Raw genomic sequence first — 21,817 nt, forward strand, 5'->3', positions numbered from 1 at the left:
GAGAAAAAGCAAAGTAGCTAGAAAACTAAAAGGGAGGGTAGTGATCATACTCGATTTCTCCTTCTGCACTATTTCTCTTGTTTTCGTTGACTGATCTTTTTCTGATTTATTAAATCGAAAGGCTCAAAATAAAAGAAGAATACGAAAATAAAAAAGAAGAGTGCAGAAATCACTTCACTATAGAAAATGGATTTAACTGGTTGACTTGGTGAGAATGTCATTCGCATTCAGTTTACTGACCTGACCCATCATGCTCATTGGCTGTGCAACCAAGCAACTCCTTTCAATAAATGGAGTTTTAATGAAAAGCTCCCGGTACTGTTCATTTTAACAAAAAATCAAATTTTTACTCTAAAAAGTCAATCCTGGTACAATTCACTTACAACACTTTTTTGTCCTTTTCGTTATAACTCAAAGTTTTCAAACTCTTTTCGTTAGTTTTCCTTTTAATAAATTCTTGATAGTTGAACGGTTAATAGCCAGTTCACCCACTTCATCATACTTATTGAAAGATATATACACACATTTTAAAAAATAATATTTGATATATTAGCATATAGTTTTGTTGCAAGCCCGCCTTAGCATGGCACCTCATAGATTAAGCTAAATTAACCAATGTTTGACAAAAATAATTAATTATTAAAAAAAGGATTTAGTGAGAAAATCGTGGGGAGGGTAAAGAAAAAGAAGTAGACGAGCATTCTTTATCAACTAGCCCTCATGCATGCGCGTACATAATGTATTTTTTGAATCACGGCTTGCTACGCGCTACTTACACATTTTAAATGTATTTATAAAGCGTAAATTGACAAAAGGAAAGTCAAATATTTGAAGTAAATAAATAATCTTAGATCATGCTAGAACAAACCCCTCATAAACCAATTAAAGCAACTGAATCCACATAATAAAATCTGTCTCTATAGAAATTACATTAAGAATAGAGAAAATAATATTTAATGAACAACTGATTGAATCACATTATTACTAACCTATTGTGAGGTTCTAATTAAAAAAAAATCACAAAAAAATTAATTATTAAAAAAAATACTGTTAAAATGACAAAAATGCTCCTACCTTATTTGATGCATTATTTTGGGATGCCTTTGAAGTTTTTTGCCTTGGGGTATTTTTGTCCAAATATTTTTTGTTGAAGCTTGGTGACACCAAAATCACTATTCACCTTTTCCATTGGTGTTATACATAGATAGATGTATTCAAAGTAAAGAGCCGTGTGACTAATCTGATGACTATAACCCTATTTTTCAGCATTTGTTCACACACCAGACACGTTTTTACTTATGTAAGCACATCAAAATGTATTCAAAGTAAAGAGCCATGTGACTCGTGTGACATCTATAGACTGTAACCCAATTTGGTCATATATCGATTATGCTCTCTTTGTACGTACTATTGATTATTTAGTAATGTATTTCACCATTCAGTCTCACATTTTCCCTATCTCACATGTTCATTTTGTTCTTCTGAAATAAGTTCCTCTTTAGCTTCAGTCGCACGTCATATTTATAGCTTCATGTTGTGTATTTATAAGAGATATATCATTAAAATTGATAAATTTCAGCTAGATTTTTTGCGGGTGTTAAAAATGTATGGGGAAATACACATACAGGAAAGATTGGCAGTGTTAAACTAATTTTCAGGAATGGAGCCTCCCAGGCTTTGCTCTAACGAAATAGATTTCTCTTAGAATGAAAACATGTATCAGAAGGTAAATTGAGACTGAAAACATATAAGAATATGATTTCACCTAATAACCTGAGTAACTGAACAGTGTATGGGACTTCAACAGACAAGCATTCCAAATTCATGCAAACTTTAAACTTCAGACGGATATTTCACTCATGAAGTGATCACAATGAAACCAAGATGTGCAACTTCAAGAGGGTGAAGGCACAACCTGTACAGTCACAAAAGGTGATGAAAACACAGATCAGATTGACAAAGTGACTAGAAAAACGAAAAAAAAAAAACTCATATCATGGGCCTAGAAATATAAAAAATGAAGCAACGATATCGAAAATGTGCTCCTGTAGTTTGGTTACATTTTCATTGCTTTGACAACGGAAAATTATATATCTTGGAAGGTTGGTGCGTTTGCCAATTTCCTTTTCTTGTGTTTGTCTTTAATTCTGCAAAACATTGAGAAAAATCGGAGTGAGTCCGGGCTTCATATATATTGTACCCACAACGCTTATTGCATGCCCCTTTCCGCACTAGTTGGGGGGGGGGGGGGGGGGGGGGGGGGCGGCGGAATTATGTATAAAAGGAAGCATTTATTGCGAACCATGAAGCATCCTTCCTTCCTATTGCTAGAACCTCACTTTCATCCTACTTAATTAGGGGATTTATTTTGATTTTTTTAAGCCATAAACTACAACAAATGTCCAACAGTAATAACAAGTAAAATATCATAATTGTTGTAAAAGCAATTGAATTTGGATGGCTACAACTCATCCCACTTATCCCACTCATCCTACTACGATTCATTTCACTAAGTTTTGCCTACCACTAACTTTACGTACCTACAAAAAGGAACTTATACCAAATGAGAGGAGAATGAGAGAAACACACGGCAGAAATTGTAGAGGAAGGAAGAAGAAAGAAAAGAGAGGAAGAAGAGAGGAGAGAATAGAGAGTTATATTTGTACTCCTATTATAATATCTTAATATGTTAATGGGAAATTGAAGATTTATAATTTATTCTGTTACATAAATCCATGTAGCTGTTGACATTCTATTTCTTCCTGGAGTGTAACACAGGGATGCTTTGTTCATCTCTAAAGAAGTTACCAGGATCGACTACGGTCTTAACTTTAGCAAGTCTCCTAAAGTTATTCTTGAAATACTTCAAACCCCAAGCGCTTGCTTGTGCATAGCTTGTATTGCAATCACCATTCCTTCCCAGGTCAAGATCTCTATAGTTTAAATAGGAAGCTCTTGGAGACTTGGAAACGCACGGTGCCAGGTAGGCATACACCATTCTCATCCCGCTAATATGTTTCTCAGTTTCTTCGGCATTACCCCAATTGTCGAAATACTGGATCTCAAACAAATTTCCTTTTCTATGTGGGAAAGGAATTTCTGAATCAGAAATCTCACTCATTCTTCCGCCGAAGGGTGTCAATATCAACTGGAATGAATCCAATTCAAGCATTGTTTTCCATAAACCTTCCAAGGCAGCCCCTGAAATAGGTTTTGTAACATAATCTGATTTGGCTTTGAAGAATCTCTTAGATTGTTGAGTCCTCTGAAGCAGAACTTCTGTTTCGTTTCTTGGAATGTTAGCAATGTATAGAACTGATGAAATCCAACTCATCTCAATGAAATTCTTCCGCTCTAAATCTAACTCCGGGAAATTTTCTTGCATCCAAGGAAGAAGTTTCTCAACACTCTCGAAAAACAAGAAATTGAATAAAACTTGTATAGTTTTTCCACCATTTTTACCAGCTCCACTTGCAACTTGGATAACCAAACGCAGGAAATACTCTTCAGGCATCCTGTCAGCTATAGCTTGCCATTTAGATACAAGTTTGGTTGTACCTTGTTCTATGGTCTTCGATACCGTGTAACCTGTTACAATTGGAGGAACAGGAACCAACCTGAGTTTCCAAGCCACAATGACTCCAAAGCTTGAGCCTCCGCCTCCTCGAATAGCCCAAAAGAGCTCTTCTCCCATGGATTTTCTGTCAAGAACTCTGCCATTAACGTCGACAATCTTAGCATCAAGGACATTGTCAGCTGCTAGACCATATTTCCTGAACAAGGGACCATGTCCACCTCCACTAATGTGTCCTCCCACACCAATAGTTGGACAAATACCTGCTGGAAAGCCATAGAGTTTGCTCTTTTGTGCAATTGCGTAGTACAACTCTCCGAGAGTAGCACCTGACTCAACCCAAGCTCTGTCCTTCTTTATGTCAATATCAATGGATCGAAGATTGAAAAGATCAATGATGATGAAAGGAGATTCGGATACATAAGATAGGCCCTCATAGTCATGGCCCCCGCTTCGTGTTCTTATTTCTATGCCCTCTTTCTTGGAGCATACTATAGCTGCTTGAACATGAGAGTATTGAGAAGGGGTAATGATAGCTTGTGGTTTCGGTGTTGTGTTCAAGAATCTGAGATTTTGTATGGAAGATTGCAAGACTGGGGAATAAACCGAACTGTTTTCTGTGAGAATGATGTTGCTCGTTGAGTTAGAGTGTATGATGGAGGAAAAGCATTGTACAAAGCTTTCCGAAATCGAGTTAGAAGTTGTGGAGCAAACTGCGCTTAGAAGGATGAGAAGTAGTAGGGGAAGTAGTTTTATGTGTGAGATCTCCATCTTTATTTGTTCTAAACATATGAAATTGTATGATCTCTGAGCTCACTTATGTAGGTACATGAGTTGGAAGAATTGAAAAGATCTTGCCCCTTATGCAAAGAGATTCTCATTCTTTGAAAAAAAAAAAAAAATAGGGATTAGGTGTGATTGATTTGTAGTCGATCCGAACTGTCTATTTTGTAAGTCTTAATTCATAGATATCCTTGCAAAAATTCAATTTAATATGAAATCATTTGCCTATTTCATTATCAAGATCAAATTTCATTGTTTCTTATAAAACAAAGTATTCGTTCATTTCTATGAACCCAATTAAATATCTTAAATATTTTCGATTTGACTAATATTTTGTAAAGATGATCTATGAGGCATAACTTGAAAAATAAACAACTCAAATCATTAAAGTTTCATGTGATGTGAACCCAACAACTACTCCCAATTTTTATAAAAAAAATAAAAATTCCTTATCCTAAAAGCTTCCTTGAAAAGATATAGGAGACTTCTCATAAACGTTTGCCCACCAACAGAGACTTCTCATACACAATCACGTTTGAAATCGGAGATGCAAATAATTTAATATTCTTTGCAAATAAAAATATTATAATCTGTCCGATCCAACACATGTAATTTAAATTAATAATTTTTCAATGCGAATCAAGATCCAGTTCTATTTTTTAGTATTTGCCGATTATGGATGGATCCGAGCATTTGACCGGGGAGTAGTTGCGAAACAGTAATTTTTATAGATTTGGGTCATCAATGCATTTATCTTAAAGAAGTATATATTCGTAGAAATAATTTCCATTTATTTCAAAGAAGCCTCTGAGATGCAAGTCAAGTCAAGGACACGCTCAATTCAGCTCATATCATAGCAACTGCTGCGTTTTAAACTTAGTTCCGGGAAGTTGCCTAGCATGAAAAAGCTGAACTATTTTTAGAAGGTATGTGGGAGGTGACATAAAGAGGCTTGTTTTGTTCTTCAGATTAGATTGGATTGAATTATTTATAAGATTCAAGGTATACAACTTGGACTGGATTGGTTTCATCATGTATGTTGAAGAAAAAGTTAAGTAGTAATGAATCCAACATTTATAAATCGTCATCGTAGTAAATCATAAGCCACAAATCATAAATCATAATTTATAAATTTGGTAAAATATGTACTAAGATCGGATCATAAAAATATCACATCCCAAACTCGGAGACATGATACACCATTTAATTTTATTTAACCTTATAAATGCATCTAACTTTCGAGTTAAATTGCCTATATGTATCCTCCGAAATGATCTAACCAATTATATATCACCATTTTGTTAAACTCAAAATAGAAATCTTGTGTTTGCAATGACTTTCAAAATTTCTCATTCAATTCTTATTTTCATTTCTTAGGTCGATTATGCCGTAATAGACATTTGCTTCAACAATAATATATCCAAACCAAGATCACGTTTACTCTTCTCTTAAGAAAACCCACTTTCTTAAAATACTTGAACCCAGACAAAATCTGATTAGAGTTTCTTCATTTTTCTATACAACTCCTACACGCAAAGGACCTTAACTTTTGATTCACAATTCGTAATTTCTTATAAAGCTTCACCACCAAATCTTCCCAACATCAAACATATAGCCATCAGTTTCTTCCCCAACAGCATCATCATACCAGGCAATTGTGTTCCTACTTCTTATGTCCAACCAACTCCATTCATGCATAAAGTACAATAAAGAAACTTAATTTCTATTTAATCATCCTTATTAGCTAAAACCCAATTGCAAGTATAAAAATCCATACAAACTTCACCTATCAGTTTGTAGAAAATTAAACCAGAAAAGAAGGGTAACAAAGCAAAATTAATCTACACCTGAACCGAAGCACGACCTTCCTCCGAAACAACAACAGGAGCAATCCAAGTGATGTAAGAATGGTGCCAATTCATACTCAGATTGCAGGTGACTCCAGAAGCAGTAACGGCAATTCCGTCGTCTCCCAGCTCGAAATGCTACGGACCCACGTAGATTCCATAGATAGTGACGTTGAAGCATTTCCTAGAACGGCATTCTCTTGGATTTCGAAGTTTTGGGGAGCTGGAGTGGAATTATTGAGGAAACGGCCTGAGTGACGGGCAAGACCGTAAGAAAATCGAGACCCTTTTTTGGGAGGTGATGACGGAGGTGAAGGCTTGGTCGGCGGTTCCCCCCTCCCCCCTCTTTTTGGGAGGTGATGACGGAGGTGAAGGCCTGGTGGGCGGTTCCCCCCCCCCCCCCCCCCCCCCCCCCCCCCAAAAAAAAAAGAGTCAATATTATACTATATATTTTGCCCTAATCTTTTATTAGTTATTATGTGTGAATTTTGATACTTTGAGTTATATTTCTAATGTAAAACATTTGACTTCCTTTGGAGCAAAAAGTGATCAAACGAATAAATTTTGGAGTGATTCCAATTGGAGGTTGTTCGTGAGTCTTTCAAGAATTTATTTGTTATTATGTGTGAATTTTGATACTTTGAGTTATATTTCTAATGTAGAACATTCGACTTCCTTTGGAGCAAAAAGTGATCAAACGGATAAATTTTGGAGTGATTCTAATTGGAGGTTGTTCGTGAGTCTTTCAAGATGATTGTGTCAAAATTCCAAATTTTTCTATCAAGCCATTTGACCGTGACGATAAAATAAAGGTCCAGCGCACAACTTTCCCAGATTGATGTTTTTGGACGTTTTGGGTATTTTGGAGGTCAAGATAACATATTTTGAAGAAGATTCCTTCCGAGGATTTGTAGGGGAAGTCTCCAGCTTTCAAAAGAGACATTTTGGGACCAAATCGGAGTTTATTTGATCGATCAAAAGGCTAATTTTCTGAGAACTCAAAATTTAGTTCAAATAGGAAACCTTTTGTTTTCTGTTTTATTGTTTTATTATGTTTCTTAGTTTTATTTTAAGACCTTTTAGGGTTTTATTTTGTAGAAGTATAAATAAAGATATTTAGCCATTAGGGTTGGAGGATTAGGAGGAGAGAAGGAAACACACGCACAAGCCTTTGACAATTCAAGTTTATTTTCTAGGTGTTTTCTATCCTTGTTCTTAATAATATTTTATTATGATTGTTCGTAACTAGTTCTTTTGCTAGGTTGAAGCCACGAGCCTTAGCATGAATATGTGGTTTTATTAATTTGCTTATGAACGGATGCATGCTTGTTTTGAATTATTAATCACCGCGATTAAACTTTCTAATTATCTTAGTGATTCTCGACCATTAGGATATTTAGACAAGTAATTTGATGCAATTTCTGTTGGAACATCACCCTGAAATTGAAGAGGGCTTCTTGTGATTAGTAATTGTAAGTTCACTTAAGGCGAACATCATGCTCTTAAGGGTTGCATGGTTTTTCAAAGGGTTTTCATGAAGCTTAATGAATCTTGCATGTCTATATTTGATCTGAATATCATAGATGGGTTGCATGTTAGATATACGTTTTCGCTTGAACATCAAGAGGAAAATATGTATTAGGAAAGCATAACATTCAAAGCATGTATGTAGAAATTCATAAGTAGTTGGTAAAATTGCATAAGATTGTTAAAGGGGCGGCAGAACCCTAGACTTTTACAAATTGATTTTCTTTAAATTGTTCTCTAGTTAATTTCTTTAATTGTTTTATTTTAAAATTCGTTTTTATTATGTTAAATTCTAAAATCAATATTTTCCAAACTTGGCGTCGTCGCTGGGGATTGTTTTAAATAATTTGTATTTACATATTCTTAGTTAATTATTTTTGTATATATCTTTTTACTTGTTGAATTTATTTTTATCTTTGTAGGTTGCGTTTTGTTGGTTTTGAGAGCAGTTCAACGATGGGTTGGCAATCTCCACCAGCAGGAGGGTTGCCTTTATGGAATTATATCAATATGAGGAACTGTCAAAGGCCTAGGTATGATCCCTCTGCAGAATTTTACAATCCAAGATGGACTGAGCAGCCTAGTTCTGTTTGGATGGGTATTCAACAGTCCTTTGAACAACCAAGTGTACCACAAAGATCTTCTCTAGATGACAAACTTGTTGAATTGGCCGAGTGTGTCAAACAATTTGTTGATAACATGTCGAATACCAAACCATCATCAAAGATAATTGAAGAGCAAGATGGGCAGCTGGAGTATCACTTCACAGAAAACGAGAACGATTCATATTCAAACTTTAACAATCGGTGGACAGAGCATCCTACTTCTATGTGGGTAAGCAATCAACAGGCTTTTAAACAGCCCTGCGTGCCACAAAAACTTTCTTTGGAGGACCAGATTGCTAAGTTGGAGGAGTCCGCTAGGCTGTTTATGGAAAGTACCCCAAAGTGGTTGAAAATAAACTCAATCGATAATCTGGCGCACCAAATTGGACAGCTCACGTATCAATTGGTAGAACAAGAAAACAATTCCAATTCAAATTTCCCTAATCAACCAATTGCAAACCTATAGGGTTCAAAGGAGTGCTTTGCAGATCAAACATTGAGATGGGGGAAAAACCAATGATACTACACTGGAAGAATCTGAAATTGAAGAGCCACCAGCCAGTTATATATGCCCAACGGTAGAAATAACGCCTGTTGACCCAAAACCTATGACTACCCAAGTTTATGTGCCACCATAAGCCTTCCCAAAAGGGCTGCACAAATGCACAAGAATTGATATGTTAGAAGCTGTTCATACAAAAGCAGTATATGAGACATCACATGATGAGCTTTTAACCACTCTGACTATTTTGGATCCGAAGCAACCGGCTACTGATCAGAAAATTTTGGTCGGTGAATTGGACACGTCAACATCACAGTTCATCAAGTTTAAAGAAAATCAGGGTCAGTTCTATGACAGCCAAATTCCTCATAGAGAAACTTTGCCAATGCAAAGGTTGTGGGTACTAAATACAAGATTGAAGTCAATTCGATGGAGACCAAAACATCACTGGAAACTGGAAAGGAATCTCTTTGATTACAGGGATTCATTCATATGGAAGGGCAAATATAAAGGATTCAACCACTGAACTGAAACACATAATTGATAAACATCAACTCATTCCATACTTACTGTTGCTATATGATGATGTTAAAGAGTGGTTGATTCAAGGGGAGCAAGTGACGTGATCACCAACCTTTTTCAAAACCGTCTAGCTATAGACGTTAACTAAAGCGCTAATTGGGAGGCAATCCAATTTTTTTACCTTTTTTCTTTTTATTTTCGTTTATTTAGTTTTCTTGCTTTCATGTCAATTACAAAAATCACAACAAAAAAAAAAAATGAAAATTGAAAAATACAAAAATAGCCATATTTTTAGTTAATCAGTATTTTATTTTGGGTTTATTCTAAGTAGATTTTTAGTGTGTGATCATTGCAGGTTGCATTTGGAAACATTTCAGCCCCAATTCAATATCCAATAAATTGCATTCAGCAACATTCACATCTGCAACATTCATCAGAGATTTCATTATCAGTAGTAAAATACAGAAATTACACGAATGCAGAAAGGAACGAGGCACGATGAATTTGTAGAGCTTTACATGCATGACGAACAAGCCAAGTCAACACACTGAGACCACATAGTTGCAGGGACATAGAAGCATACTTTTTCAATGCAGATCTGTGAGTCTCAGTTTCTCCATGGTCTGTATTTGTTCCGCATTTCGGATGCGTGCTAGGTGGTTGCATCTCCTTTTCTTTATCGTCCTCATCGATTCCGATCAAACTCTACAACACAGGAAACACACATGCATTAGGCAATTTTCATTCAGTTTCCCCTAATCCAAGCATCTGAGACAAAATCGAAGGGAAATGGGGGAAAAAATACCTGTGAGTCTGTCAGACTCAGAGAAGGATGCGATTTGTGGTTTCATCTTCACATGCTAAGGGTCTTGTTGCTCGAGGGAGTTGGATTTCTGAGACATGGAGACATCAAGAAGATAAACGAGGACATCGCAGAGGATTGGTGACTGAACTCGAATGATTTAGGTTTGGATAAGTTCTGAAACGGAAGGCCCTTATGGCTCTGGGCTCGAGGTCATAGAGGAGAAAAACTCATCGACTGAAATGAGAAATGGAGAAGCATGGGCTACTAAGGCCTGGTTTAGTACTGAGGTGTTTCTAAAAAAAGTTGGGAGTTATTTTTGTGTTTGGTAAACATTCAGCTTCAGCTTTTTTTCACAGTTTTGGATGAAAAAAAGCCAAAAACAATAAGCTGCAAAATCCAGCTTTGAAAAACTGGCTTTTTTTTCACATTTGTTTTACATAAAAATTTACCAAACACTATAATACTGCTTTTTTTTTTCTTCTTTCAAAAGCACTTTTACGAAAAAGTTTACCAAACACTCTGCTGCTTTATTTCACAGCTGCTTATTCTCATAGCACAGCAGAAGCAGCTTTTTTTTTACAAAGCACAGCAATACCAAACCAACCCTAAATGTGTTCGTATAGAGAAGCATGTGGGTTTATTCACACGTGTGGTTCAACTCTGAGGGTTCCGTGTCCAGCCCCTCATGCTGATGCCACCAGGTCTCGAGTTCGACTCCAGGTCAGCTCGTTCTTTTTCTCGTTTTGTATTTTATTTGTTTTATTTTATTTTCTACTGTTTCGTTGTTTATTTTATGTTTTGGTTCATTTCAGTATTTCTTTTATTTGTCTTGATTCATTTATGTTTGTGTCTTAGGGTTTTCTAGTCGTAAGGAGTCATTTTATTTTATTTTTATTTGTTTCCACACCTTGAGGACAATGTGTGATTTAAGTTTGGGGATGGGAAATAAGAAATTTTAGGTATTTTCATTTTTGTGTCAGTTAAAAATTTTCATTTTTAAGTTAATATACATAGTTTATTTTAAACGTTACAACAAATGGACATAGTGAAGGTTAATCCCACAATAAAGTCTTTTCTATTTATCGTTGCTTAAACACTAATTCATGAATTATACTTTTCACACCAACATGATTTGTGGGGAGTGAGATTGAAACACTTACTTTTTGTCTAAGTGTATTCTTAATTTTTATTATATATAAAGCAAAGTTTAGTATGTGTTGTAAATTAATAATTGCTCCACCCGAGGCTTTGCTTAGTAACCGGGCCAGTCCTGCCTAATCAACAGTGATTCTCTCGTTAAACGGTAGAGTTTTGGCATGGGGTAGGGTGGTTAGTTGGTTTCGTAGCCTTTTCAGCTCAAGTTAATAAGTCCGTAGGGGTGTTCTACACCTATGGCGCATTTACGTAACCGTAATGAAAATATAAAGAATTGAATTGATGAGGAGTTGGAATGAGGAGAAGTCAGAATCGGATTCCTGTTGAAACTATTTACTTAAATGTTCTGGAATCGGAATAGAATTCCATAAAGCTGTTTACTAATTCAGCAGAATCGGAATACAAAACCAGTATGATTACTAAAATGCCTTTGTCCCAAATCAAATATGTATTAATGCTACACTTGAAAAAATCATGACTCATCAATCCATCATCATCTCATTCCTCACCACCTTCATTATTCAGACCCCACGACCTCAAATCCGTACAACTAGAGCAGATCACTCATTTTTCGTCGCAACTTAAGCAGAAGTCATGGGGGTATGCAAGCTAGTCTTTTTTTTTTTTTTTTTTGCCTTTTGATTTAGTTATTGAATTTGTATCGGTGTATGTATGCGTATGGTTATGTGTTTGATCTGAGACTCTGAGTTTTGTTTGTGGAGTGATTCGATTCGTTTCCAGAAGGGAGATGAAGAGGGAGAAGTGGTTAGTGCTCTAATTTTCAATTACAACTACTCTCTGTTATGGTGGTGCAGTGGTGATATAGAAGGGAGATGGAGAAGGAAAAGTGGTTAGTGATCTAATTTTAAAGATTCTTTGATTCTTAGGGGCAAATAGAGAGTAGTTGTAGTGGGTATGAGATCTGGGCTTGGCGAAGCAGCATTTAGTCTTGAGGTAGATGAAGCACCAATGCTGGTGAGGGAGATGATCACAGTAAGATGAAGGGCAGTATTGGAATAATCACAACCAAGTGAGGGCATAATTGGTAAAAGAAGTCCATTCCCGATTCCCCTCCAGTCCAGGAATTGAAATACCTCCCTCATGTAGGGAGTCCAATTCCTCCAAAATCAAGAGCAGGATTCCCCAATTGGTGTGGACCCCACGTGTTTTTTGATTCCCCAAGATCAAGTAAACAAAGGTGTATCTCGTAATTGAAATCCAATTTTGTAAATTGATTCCGATTACGGGTACGTAAACGTGCCCCTAGTGCCCTAAAGCCCTAGTGGTTTAGGAGTCATTGACCTAAAGCTCGCTACATGGGTTGGATCGAAAGCTTAAGGGAACTGACATTGCACGACCACAACTATTACTGAAAAAGATATAAAAAATAGAAAAGATAAAAATCGGAAAAAATATGTGAAGTTAGTATGTATGAAGTATGAATAAAGAAGACGAGGGGTAAGGGATTGAGTCGAGTCTCCTTAACTATGTTGGTTCACTTTACACCAAAGGAAGTTCATGAATTCTTTTGAAAAGGAACTTTTGAAAAGATGTTCTAATTTTTAACGTTTTCTATGGATTGCAACTTGAAGATGAAAATTTTGTCTTAGTTGAGTTTTAATAAAGTTTTTAAGTTTGTTAGTTTTTATATTTGTTTTTGAGTTTTGTTTTGCTTGAGGACAATCAAAAAGCTAAGTTTGGGGGTATTTGGTGAGTCAATAGTATACTATATATTTTGCCCTAATCTTAGTAATAATTTATTGGTTATTATGTGTGAATTTTGATACTTTGAGTTATATTTCTAATGTAAAACATTCGACTTTCTTTGGAGCAAAAAGTGATCAAACGGATAAATTTTGGAGTGATTCTAATTGGAGGTTGTTCATGAGTCTTTCAAGATGATTGTATCAAAATTCCAGATTTTTCTATCAAGCTGTTTGACTGTGGCGATGAAATAAAGGTCCAGCGCACAGCTTTTCCAGATTGACGTTTCTGGATGTTTGGGGTATTTTAGAGGTGAAGATGACATATTTTGAAGAAGATTCCTTCTGAGGATTTGTAGGAGACGTCTCCAGCTTTCAAAGGAGACATTTTAGGACCAAATCGGAGTTTATTTGATAGGTCAAAAGACTAATTTTCTGAGAACTCCGAATTTTAGTTCAAATAGGAAACCTTTTGCTTTCTGTTTTATTGTTTTATTATGTTTCCTAGTTTTATTTTAAGACCTTTTAGGGTTTTATCTTGTAGAAGTATAAATAAAGATATTTAGCCATTAGGGTTGGAGGATTAGGAGGAGAGGAGGAAACACACGCACAAGCCTTTGACAATTCAAGTTTATTTTCTAGGTGTTTTCTATCCTTGTTCTTAATAATATTTTATTATGATTGTTCGTAACTAGTTCTTTTGCTAGGGCGAAGCCACGAGCCTTAGCATGAATATGTGGTTTTATTAATTAGCTTATGAATGGATGCATGCTTGTTTTGAATTATTAATCACCGCGATTAAACTATCCAGTTATTTTTGTGATTCGCGACCATTAGGATATTTAGACAAGTAATTTGATGCAATTTCTATTGGAACATCACCCTGAAATTGAAGAGGGCTTCTTGTGATTAGTAATTGTAAGTTCACTTAAGGCGAATATCACGCTCTTAGCATGGTTTTTCAAAGGGTTTTCATGAAACTTAATGAGTCTTGCATGTCTATATTTGATCTAAATATCACAGACGGGTTGCATGTTAAATATACGTATTCGTTTGAACATCACGAGGAAAATATGTATTAGGAAAGCCTAACCTTCAAAGCATGTATGTAGAAATTCATAAGTAGTTGGTAAAATTGCATAGGATTGTTAAGGGGGCGGTGAAACCCTAGACTTTTACAAATTGATTTTCTTTAAATTGTTCTCTAGTTAATTTCTTTAATTGTTTTATTTTAAAATTCGTTTTTATTATATTAAATTCTAAAATCAATATTTTCCAAACTTTGTTTTAAATAATTAATTAAGAGTTGGTTTTAAACACAAATTATTTATTGAATCCCTGTGAAAAATGACCTTACTTGAGCCGCTATACTACTACAACCTTGTACTCTTACAAGTGTTTTTATTCCTACTTTTACAGGTGGTAAAAATCCTATCACCCCCTCCCCCCAACCCAACCTAACTGCACGCACGGAAGAAGAGGATGAAGCTGTTGGCTTCCAGAAAATTCCTTCTAAAATTACCAAATTGCCTATTGTTTAGAATTTCTCCTTTGAATTCCAAATTCCAATCCCTTTGCGCTCATACGTTTCTACCCGAGTACTTTTCAAATAAAATAAGATGTTGAGCACGTGTCTCATGCTCAAAGGTTCAACAAAAATGAAATTGATCCTTTTATGGGCGTTTTCCACATTAATATGAACTATTTTACTCGAAAAATTAGAGAGCGGTTATGACGTCCATGTTTATATGCATGTAACGGTAAGTACATTGCATCAATTGATGAAGAAATGTCTAATATTTCTCTTAATTATTATTTCTTCAGTTTCAGTAAAACAAGCATCCTTCATTCCCATTGCTAATTAAAAGCTTACTTTCATCCTACTTGGCCAACTAATTTGATTCTTTCTAAAGCCATAAACTACAACAAACATGCAACAGTTATAACAAGTAATATCATATTATTAATTTGTAAAATGCAACTTATTATTCGGGTATAATACAATGACTAACTGAGGATTTATAATTTATTCTGTTGCATAAATTATCAAGTTGACATTCTATTTCTTCGCAGACTGTAACACCGGCATGGTTTGTTCATCTCTAAAGAAATTATCAGGATCGACTGAAGTCTTTATTTGAACAAGTCTCCTAAAGTTATTCTTGAAATACTTCAATCCCCAAGCGCTTGCTTGTGCATAGCTTGTATTGGCATCCTTGTTGCTCCCCAAGTCAAGATCCCTATAATTCAAATAGGCAGCTCTTGGGGACTTCGAAACATATGGTGTCAAGTACTCATACACACTTCTCACCCCGCTAATACGTTCCTCAGTTTCTTTGGCATCATCCCAATCGTCGACATACTGGATCTCAAACAAATTTCCTTTTCTATGTGGGAAAGGAATTTCCCAATCATAAATCTCACTCATTCTTCCACCGTAAGGTGTCAGTATCAACTGTAATGAATCCAATTCAAGCATTGCTTTCCATAAACCTTCTAAGGCAGCTTCTGAAATAGGTTCAGTAACAAAATCTGATTTGTTTTTGAAGTATACCCTCGATTGTTGAGTCCGCTGAAGCAGAACTTGTGATTCGTTTATCGGGAAGTCAGCAACGTATAGAGCGGACTCAATCCAACTCATTTCAGTGAAGGTGGACTGGTCTAAATTTAACTCAGGGAAATTTTCTTGCATCCAAGGGCGAACTTTCTCAACAGTCTCAAAAGCCACGAAATTGAACGTAACTTGAATAGTTTTTCCACCATTTGTACCAGTTCCATTTGCAACTTGGATAACCAAACGCAGGAAGTACTCTTGAGGCATCCTATCAGCTATAGCTTGCCATTTGGAAACAAGTTTGGTTGCACCTTGTTCTATGGTCTTCGATTCCATGTAGCCTGTTACAATTGGAGGAACAGGAACCAACCTAAGTTTCCAGGCCAGGATGACTCCAAAGTTTGAGCCTCCGCCACCTCGAATTGCCCAAAAGAGATCTTCTCCCATGGATTTTCTGTCAAGAATTCTTCCGCTAACATCGACAATCTTAGCATCAAGGACATTGTCAGCTGCTAGACCGTATTGTCTAAACAAGGTACCATGTCCACCTCCACTAATATGTCCTCCCACACCAATAGTTGGACATGTCCCTGCTGGAAAGGCATAGAGTTTACTCTTTTGTGCAATTGCATAGTACAACTCTCCGAGAGTAGCACCTGAATCAACCCAAGCCCTCTCCTTCTTTATGTCAATATCAATGGATCGAAGATTGAAAAGATCAATGATGATGAAAGGAGATTTGGATACATAAGATAGGCCCTCATAGTCATGGCCTCCGCTTCGGGTTCTTATTTGTATGCCCACTTTCTTGGCACATACCACAGCGGCTTGAACATGAGAGTATTGATGAGGAGTAATGATAGCTTGTGGTTTCGGTGTTGATGTGTTCAGGAATCGGAGATTCTGTATGGAAGATTGCAACACTGGGGTATAGTCTGAAGAGCTTTCCGTGAGGATGATTTTGCTTGTTGAGTTCGAATGTATGCGGGAGGAAAAGCATTGAACAAAGCTTTCCGAAATCGAGTTTGAAGTTGTAGAACAACCTGAGTTTAGAAGGAAGAAAAGTAGTAGGGCAACGAGTTTTATGTGTGAGATCTCCATCTTTATTTGTTGAAATGGTATGAGATCTGAACTCACTTATATAGGTAACTATGAGTTGGAAGAATTGAAAAGATATATTGGTAGACTTTTCATAATCGTTTGCCTTACAAAAGACTTTTCATAGCAGTGAAATGCAAATTGGATTTTGGCTTCAAATAATCCGCTGCTCTTTTCTTATTTGCCCATAAGTCAGCATCATGTGATACGCACATGCTTAATCTGGATGGAATACGTAACAAAGTTGACGAAATTGACTATTGCTCTATATTTTGACAAGTTAAAGGACCAATAATCATAAATTTTTAGTTAATAGATTAAAGCTCCAATTGGGTTGAAAGTTCAGGAACCTTTGCTCCAATTTTCTCTTCGTTTTGGGGTGCCCTTTTTTTTTTTTTTTTTTTGGTGCAGTTGTTTTCTTTGTCTGTCATTTTATTAGGTTGTTAAAATGAATTAAGAGGAAAACCGTGAGAAGGAAGCTAAATATAAATTGTAGCATTCAAACATGCTCTCTATCTTTTAGTTAATTTTATGGGTTTTCTTATAAAAAAAAATATACTTCAAGTATACTCTCTAGTTTAAGGAGTCATAAAACTTGTGCACCAATATTAATAAAGTTTTTTCTTTAATATTATTAAAATATTGGTAACTCCTCTCACACTTTCCATTTTATAAGAGGTTAACGCAGCTTAAAGAGGTGGCTGGGCAGTTGACCAGACCCTATCACATACCGACAGCAAGCAAAAGCTGTGCCGGCTTACCTGAAAATTTTCATTATTGTCACCCCAAATGCTACTACCTCTTTGCTAAGCACATTAATGCTTGATCGAGAAAAGCAAGCAAAGAAGTAGCAGGATGCGGAATTGTGACTATTTAAATACGAGGGGAAGGAAGGCATGGGGGAGGAAGGGGAGGAAAGAAAAAAAAAAGAGAGACAATCCTACTGCTTTCTTTTTCCACTCTCAAGATTTAGGAGCTCCTAGAAAATTCCTATGTTAGAAGATTGAGGATACATAGTTATTGATGTGCCGTTTAGCTACCCATCAGAGCCACTACCCCAATCTGTGCAACGAATGTTAGTGGCTATTTTCAGTTTTTCTTGGTAGTGAATTTCAAGTTGTTCTTGTAGTGAATTTCAAGGTGTGCACCAAACTGATCAATAGAAAAGGGATGAACTGATGAAGAGGTTAGTGAATATGAGTTGACGAAGGGATTAGTGAAGTCTTTTCACAAGAGCGTGAGATTCACGTAGAGCGTTGAGTTGTTTGCAATGTTCTAAAAATTGGCCTAGACGGTTGCCTAGGTGCTAGGTGGTGGTGAAGACTTGCCACGATTTAGGGCAAATCATTTCGAAAAATTGGTCTGGAGCTAGGCAGCGCCTAGGCGGTCTTAGGTGGCGGGCTAGGTGGCACCTAGGCGATCCTAGGCGGATTTTTTTTTTTGGGGGTTTTAAAGAAACACTCTCAATACTGTTCACTTTTAATGAAAATGACATTTTTACTCTAAAAAGTCACTCCTGGTACTATTCACTTACAACACATTTTTGTCCTTTTGATTAAAACTCAAAGTTTTCAAGCCCTTTTCATTAGTTTTCTTTTTTTTTTTTTTTTTTTTTTTTTAATTGTGTGCTTTTTTTTTATTTTTATTTCATGGTGGTACACTTACGGAAATGATATACCTAATTTGTAAAGGATGGATTGACTACAAGTTCATCCAATTGTGAAATGAATTGAAGAACTTTTGAGGGGATACATACAAAAAAAAAAAGAATAAACTAGATAAAACAACGTTAAATAATTTAGTCTATGTCCAATCCAATGCAAGGATCGTGAACAAAAAGAATTTAGTCTATCATCCAAGAATACTCCTCATTATGATTATATGTTTACTGTTTTTTAAATATTGAACTTGTTTGATGGATGTACTTTGTGTATTCTTTTACTTCTATTTTTGCATTTTATCATTCTTTTATTATTCATACAAGTATATTTTTTTAAGTGTAAATAGACACTTATTTACAAGATATATATTAAATTTACATAAATCCGCATAGGCGCCCTCCTAGCCGCTAGGTCCCTGCCCGCTGTCCGACTAGCGTTTAACGTTTTTCAGAACCTTGATTGTTTGTTGCGTTAAAGGTATTTTTTCAATATTGTCTGCAGCTTTTTATTTCTAAGGGGAAACAACTTTGCTGCTGAAAAGATCAACAACAGCTGCTACTGATGGCCTATCATACACGAACACGTGTTTGAGTTTTGATTAAAAAAATCATAACTTGGACACGTGTCCGCGCGTGATTGGTTATCAGCAACAGTCATGTCTTGTTCTTTACAAGGACACACATGCTCGACCTGGCTTGAACCTCTTGTAGAATCCATTTGCAACTCTAAGGGCATGTTTATATCCGTAATTGGAATCAAAAGTCGGAGTGCTATTCCGATTATAAATTATTCTTGTGTTTACTAAATTTGGAAGAATGAAAATGAGTGAGTGCACTCGAAAGATTGGTATTGAATTCCTGATTTTGGAGGAATTGAACCCCTGAGTAGGACGTGTCATTTGAATTTCGGGACAAAGGAGGAATTCGGAATACAATTTTCTACCCATTATAACCCCATGTAATTCCTAAAAACTCCAAATATGCCACTCAAATCAACAAGCCCAGACCTCTCTCCCTGCCTCCCCTTCACCTCCCTGTGCCCCAGTGAACCAATCTCAAGAATCCTAAGGCGTCTTCAGATGTCGTAGTGAGCTGGTTGTTCTTTGGTTGTGGCATCGTGGTCGTGTTGGGATGGAGGTGCGACGCGCGAGAGAGATCAATGGATGCGCTGGAAATGATGATGAAGGATCCATAGAAAATAAAATGGAGGAGAGGAAGGGAGAGAGTGGTGGCGGTAGCGGTTGGTGAGGACCGACGAAGGATAATTGGGAGAAGAGAAAAGAAGTGAAAAATTAGGTTTCAAAAGGTAGAAAACTTGGGGCTGCTGGCTTGGAAAGTTATGGGGGGTAGGCATAAAAAATTAGGTTTGAAAAGGTCAAAAAAAAAGTTAAAAAATTAGTTTATAATGAGATAGAAAATTCAATCATTTATGGGGGTTAAGATTGTATGAAAATTAAATTTTAATATAAAATAATTCATTTAGACCAAGAGCAGTTTAGTAATCAAATGATTTTGATTCCGATTCAGAAGTGAATTGGTAAACAACTTATATGAAACCAACATCATTCTTATTCCGTTTCTTGACAATTTAGTAAACACCTTTTATAGGAATCTGATTATGATTCATCCCCAATCCAATTCCGCTTCAATTCAATTCATTCTCAATTCAATTCCACTCATTTTGATTACAGATTAGTAAACGAGCCATCAGAGTAACTCATGGAATTGCAATTGATTTGTGTGCCATAGTCTAAAGCCTATCCTTTAGCTGTTTAACAAGAATTTATGTTTCATAGACTAAAGCCTATCCTATGGTTGCTCTTTGGGTAGAATCCTTTAGCTGTTTACCCAAGGACTTTTCCAACATAGGCTAAAGCTTATCACATCACCACAACATATCAAACACACCACTAGGACTCCAGTCCAATTACTTCACGCAATAGTATGCTACTACAATCTACACGTCCACAAGCTAAGAATCCCAATACTAATTTGAACTGCGATGCTGACTTTTGTATTAGAGTTATAGTTTGCATCTTAATCCTATTTATCTTGCGTACAAAAATGTTAAAGATAATTTGATACACTATTAAGAGATAATTATCATGCCTAATAAAATTACAATATTACCTCTCAATCATAACTACAAAATTATCTTAAAAGCTCTCACATTCAATGATCTAGAACTCTTCTCATTCAATGACCTCGTTGCTAAGAAGTTAATCACAAGCAACGTTATTTCAATAAAAGGTCTCATTGCTCGGTCCGATAGTGTAATATTTGGTCCAAACCAAACCATATGATCTATACCATATCATTAACAAAAAACATGTCATGTCACAATTGTCCAAGGAGTCGAAGACTATGCTGTTAAATACGTTATCTTATAAGCTGACTACATTGGTTGAGGCATTGAATGAGGCGGCCAAACGGCCAAACGTGCTTACGTTGCCTATGGAAAGAGCGTATCTGACCAATAATATTCCACTTTGTGCTATGAGGTTGAAAGAAAATTGCAGTCATTGGATGAACATTGGAAGCTTCTACGTGGAAACTTCAAAGTGAACAAGATTATGAGATGAAATTTAGCATATGACATGATTATGTCATGGAGACATCAGCAAATAACTCATCGCTTCTAAGATGGCTGCAATGATCAGCTTGTCGCCTACTATTAAGTGCCGCCTTCTCACAGACCAGTGAACTATTTTCTTGGTTTACATACCTGTCCTAGCTTAACCAGAGAATCAACTAGCCGCCCTCGGCTTATTTGAGGTTTAAGGGGTGGCACTTCAGATGATGATTTTCACCCGTGGCTCAAAACGACTTCGTTTTAGACAACGATAAACATAGTGGCATAGATATTATAACACATGGTTCTACATCCGAAATTTATTTCCAACTACATTCTTAGAGCAACTCCACCTCTTAGTGCGATAATTGCCCAGGCTATTGGCAATTGACAATTATTGCCTTAGTAAACAAGAATAGCTCGAATGCATCTCCATCGCGTAACTAAATTGGCTGGGCAATTGAAATTATTTTTTTTTATTAAAAAATAACATTGTGTTTAATTTCGATCAAGATTTTTAACTAATCTTGTCAGGCCAAGTGTTATAATTCGAAATTACAATTCCGTCCCAATCACGCCACGGTTGTGCCACGTGGACAACAAAGTCTTTTAGGGATTTTTTTTTATTTTTTATTTTTTATTTTTTATTTTTTTGAATTTTTACAATCAGGATTAAAAAAGACCTATGGATTTGGGAAATCCTTTTAATCCTCCAACTAGTAAATCTTGTAATCACATCGATAAGCCAAACACCATCTTTGCTTGCCATCAATGAGGGAGAGGGGGACTTGCAATAAACAATCCGATGCTCAAGTTAGCCTTTGTTCAAAATGATTACATTACATTGTAAATCGATCTCATACTTTCCTCCTTTTTCTTCATGTTTTGGTAGGATTCTAGGCCTTTTATA

General features: G+C 36.1%; 2 protein-coding genes and 1 long non-coding RNA gene across 3 annotated transcripts; all 3 read right to left on the reverse strand.

Annotated features, from left to right (window-relative positions):
- Nucleotides 1-2,699: 2,699 nt before the first annotated feature.
- On the reverse strand, nucleotides 2,700-4,348 carry LOC137727158 (tetrahydroberberine oxidase-like). Its single transcript, XM_068466093.1, has one exon. It carries the CDS (start codon nucleotides 4,343-4,345, stop codon nucleotides 2,753-2,755), a length of 1,593 nt encoding a protein of 530 aa, XP_068322194.1. The 5' UTR covers nucleotides 4,346-4,348; the 3' UTR covers nucleotides 2,700-2,752.
- A 4,433-nt stretch (nucleotides 4,349-8,781) lies between these two features.
- On the reverse strand, nucleotides 8,782-10,375 carry LOC137724337 (uncharacterized). The gene is made up of 3 exons (XR_011067369.1): nucleotides 10,166-10,375; nucleotides 9,944-10,065; nucleotides 8,782-8,989 (listed from the first exon to the last, which is right to left on the reverse strand). It is a non-coding gene; the product is annotated as an uncharacterized lncRNA (long non-coding RNA).
- Nucleotides 10,376-14,963: 4,588 nt separating this feature from the next.
- LOC137726496 (tetrahydroberberine oxidase-like) lies at nucleotides 14,964-16,704 on the reverse strand. The gene has a single exon (XM_068465430.1). The coding sequence runs from the start codon at nucleotides 16,676-16,678 to the stop codon at nucleotides 15,083-15,085; it is 1,596 nt and encodes a 531-aa protein (XP_068321531.1). The 5' UTR covers nucleotides 16,679-16,704; the 3' UTR covers nucleotides 14,964-15,082.
- Nucleotides 16,705-21,817: the final 5,113 nt, after the last annotated feature.

Source organism: Pyrus communis, chromosome 2, assembly GCF_963583255.1.
Source record: "Pyrus communis chromosome 2, drPyrComm1.1, whole genome shotgun sequence".
In the NCBI taxonomy this organism is placed as follows: domain Eukaryota; kingdom Viridiplantae; phylum Streptophyta; class Magnoliopsida; order Rosales; family Rosaceae; genus Pyrus; species Pyrus communis.

Bases quoted from the DNA above. Each gene is read 5' to 3' on its own strand.
- LOC137726496 (XM_068465430.1), bottom strand. From the start codon at position 16,678: ATGGAGATCTCACACATAAAACTCGTTGCCCTACTACTTTTCTTCCTT.
- LOC137727158 (XM_068466093.1), bottom strand. From the start codon at position 4,345: ATGGAGATCTCACACATAAAACTACTTCCCCTACTACTTCTCATCCTT.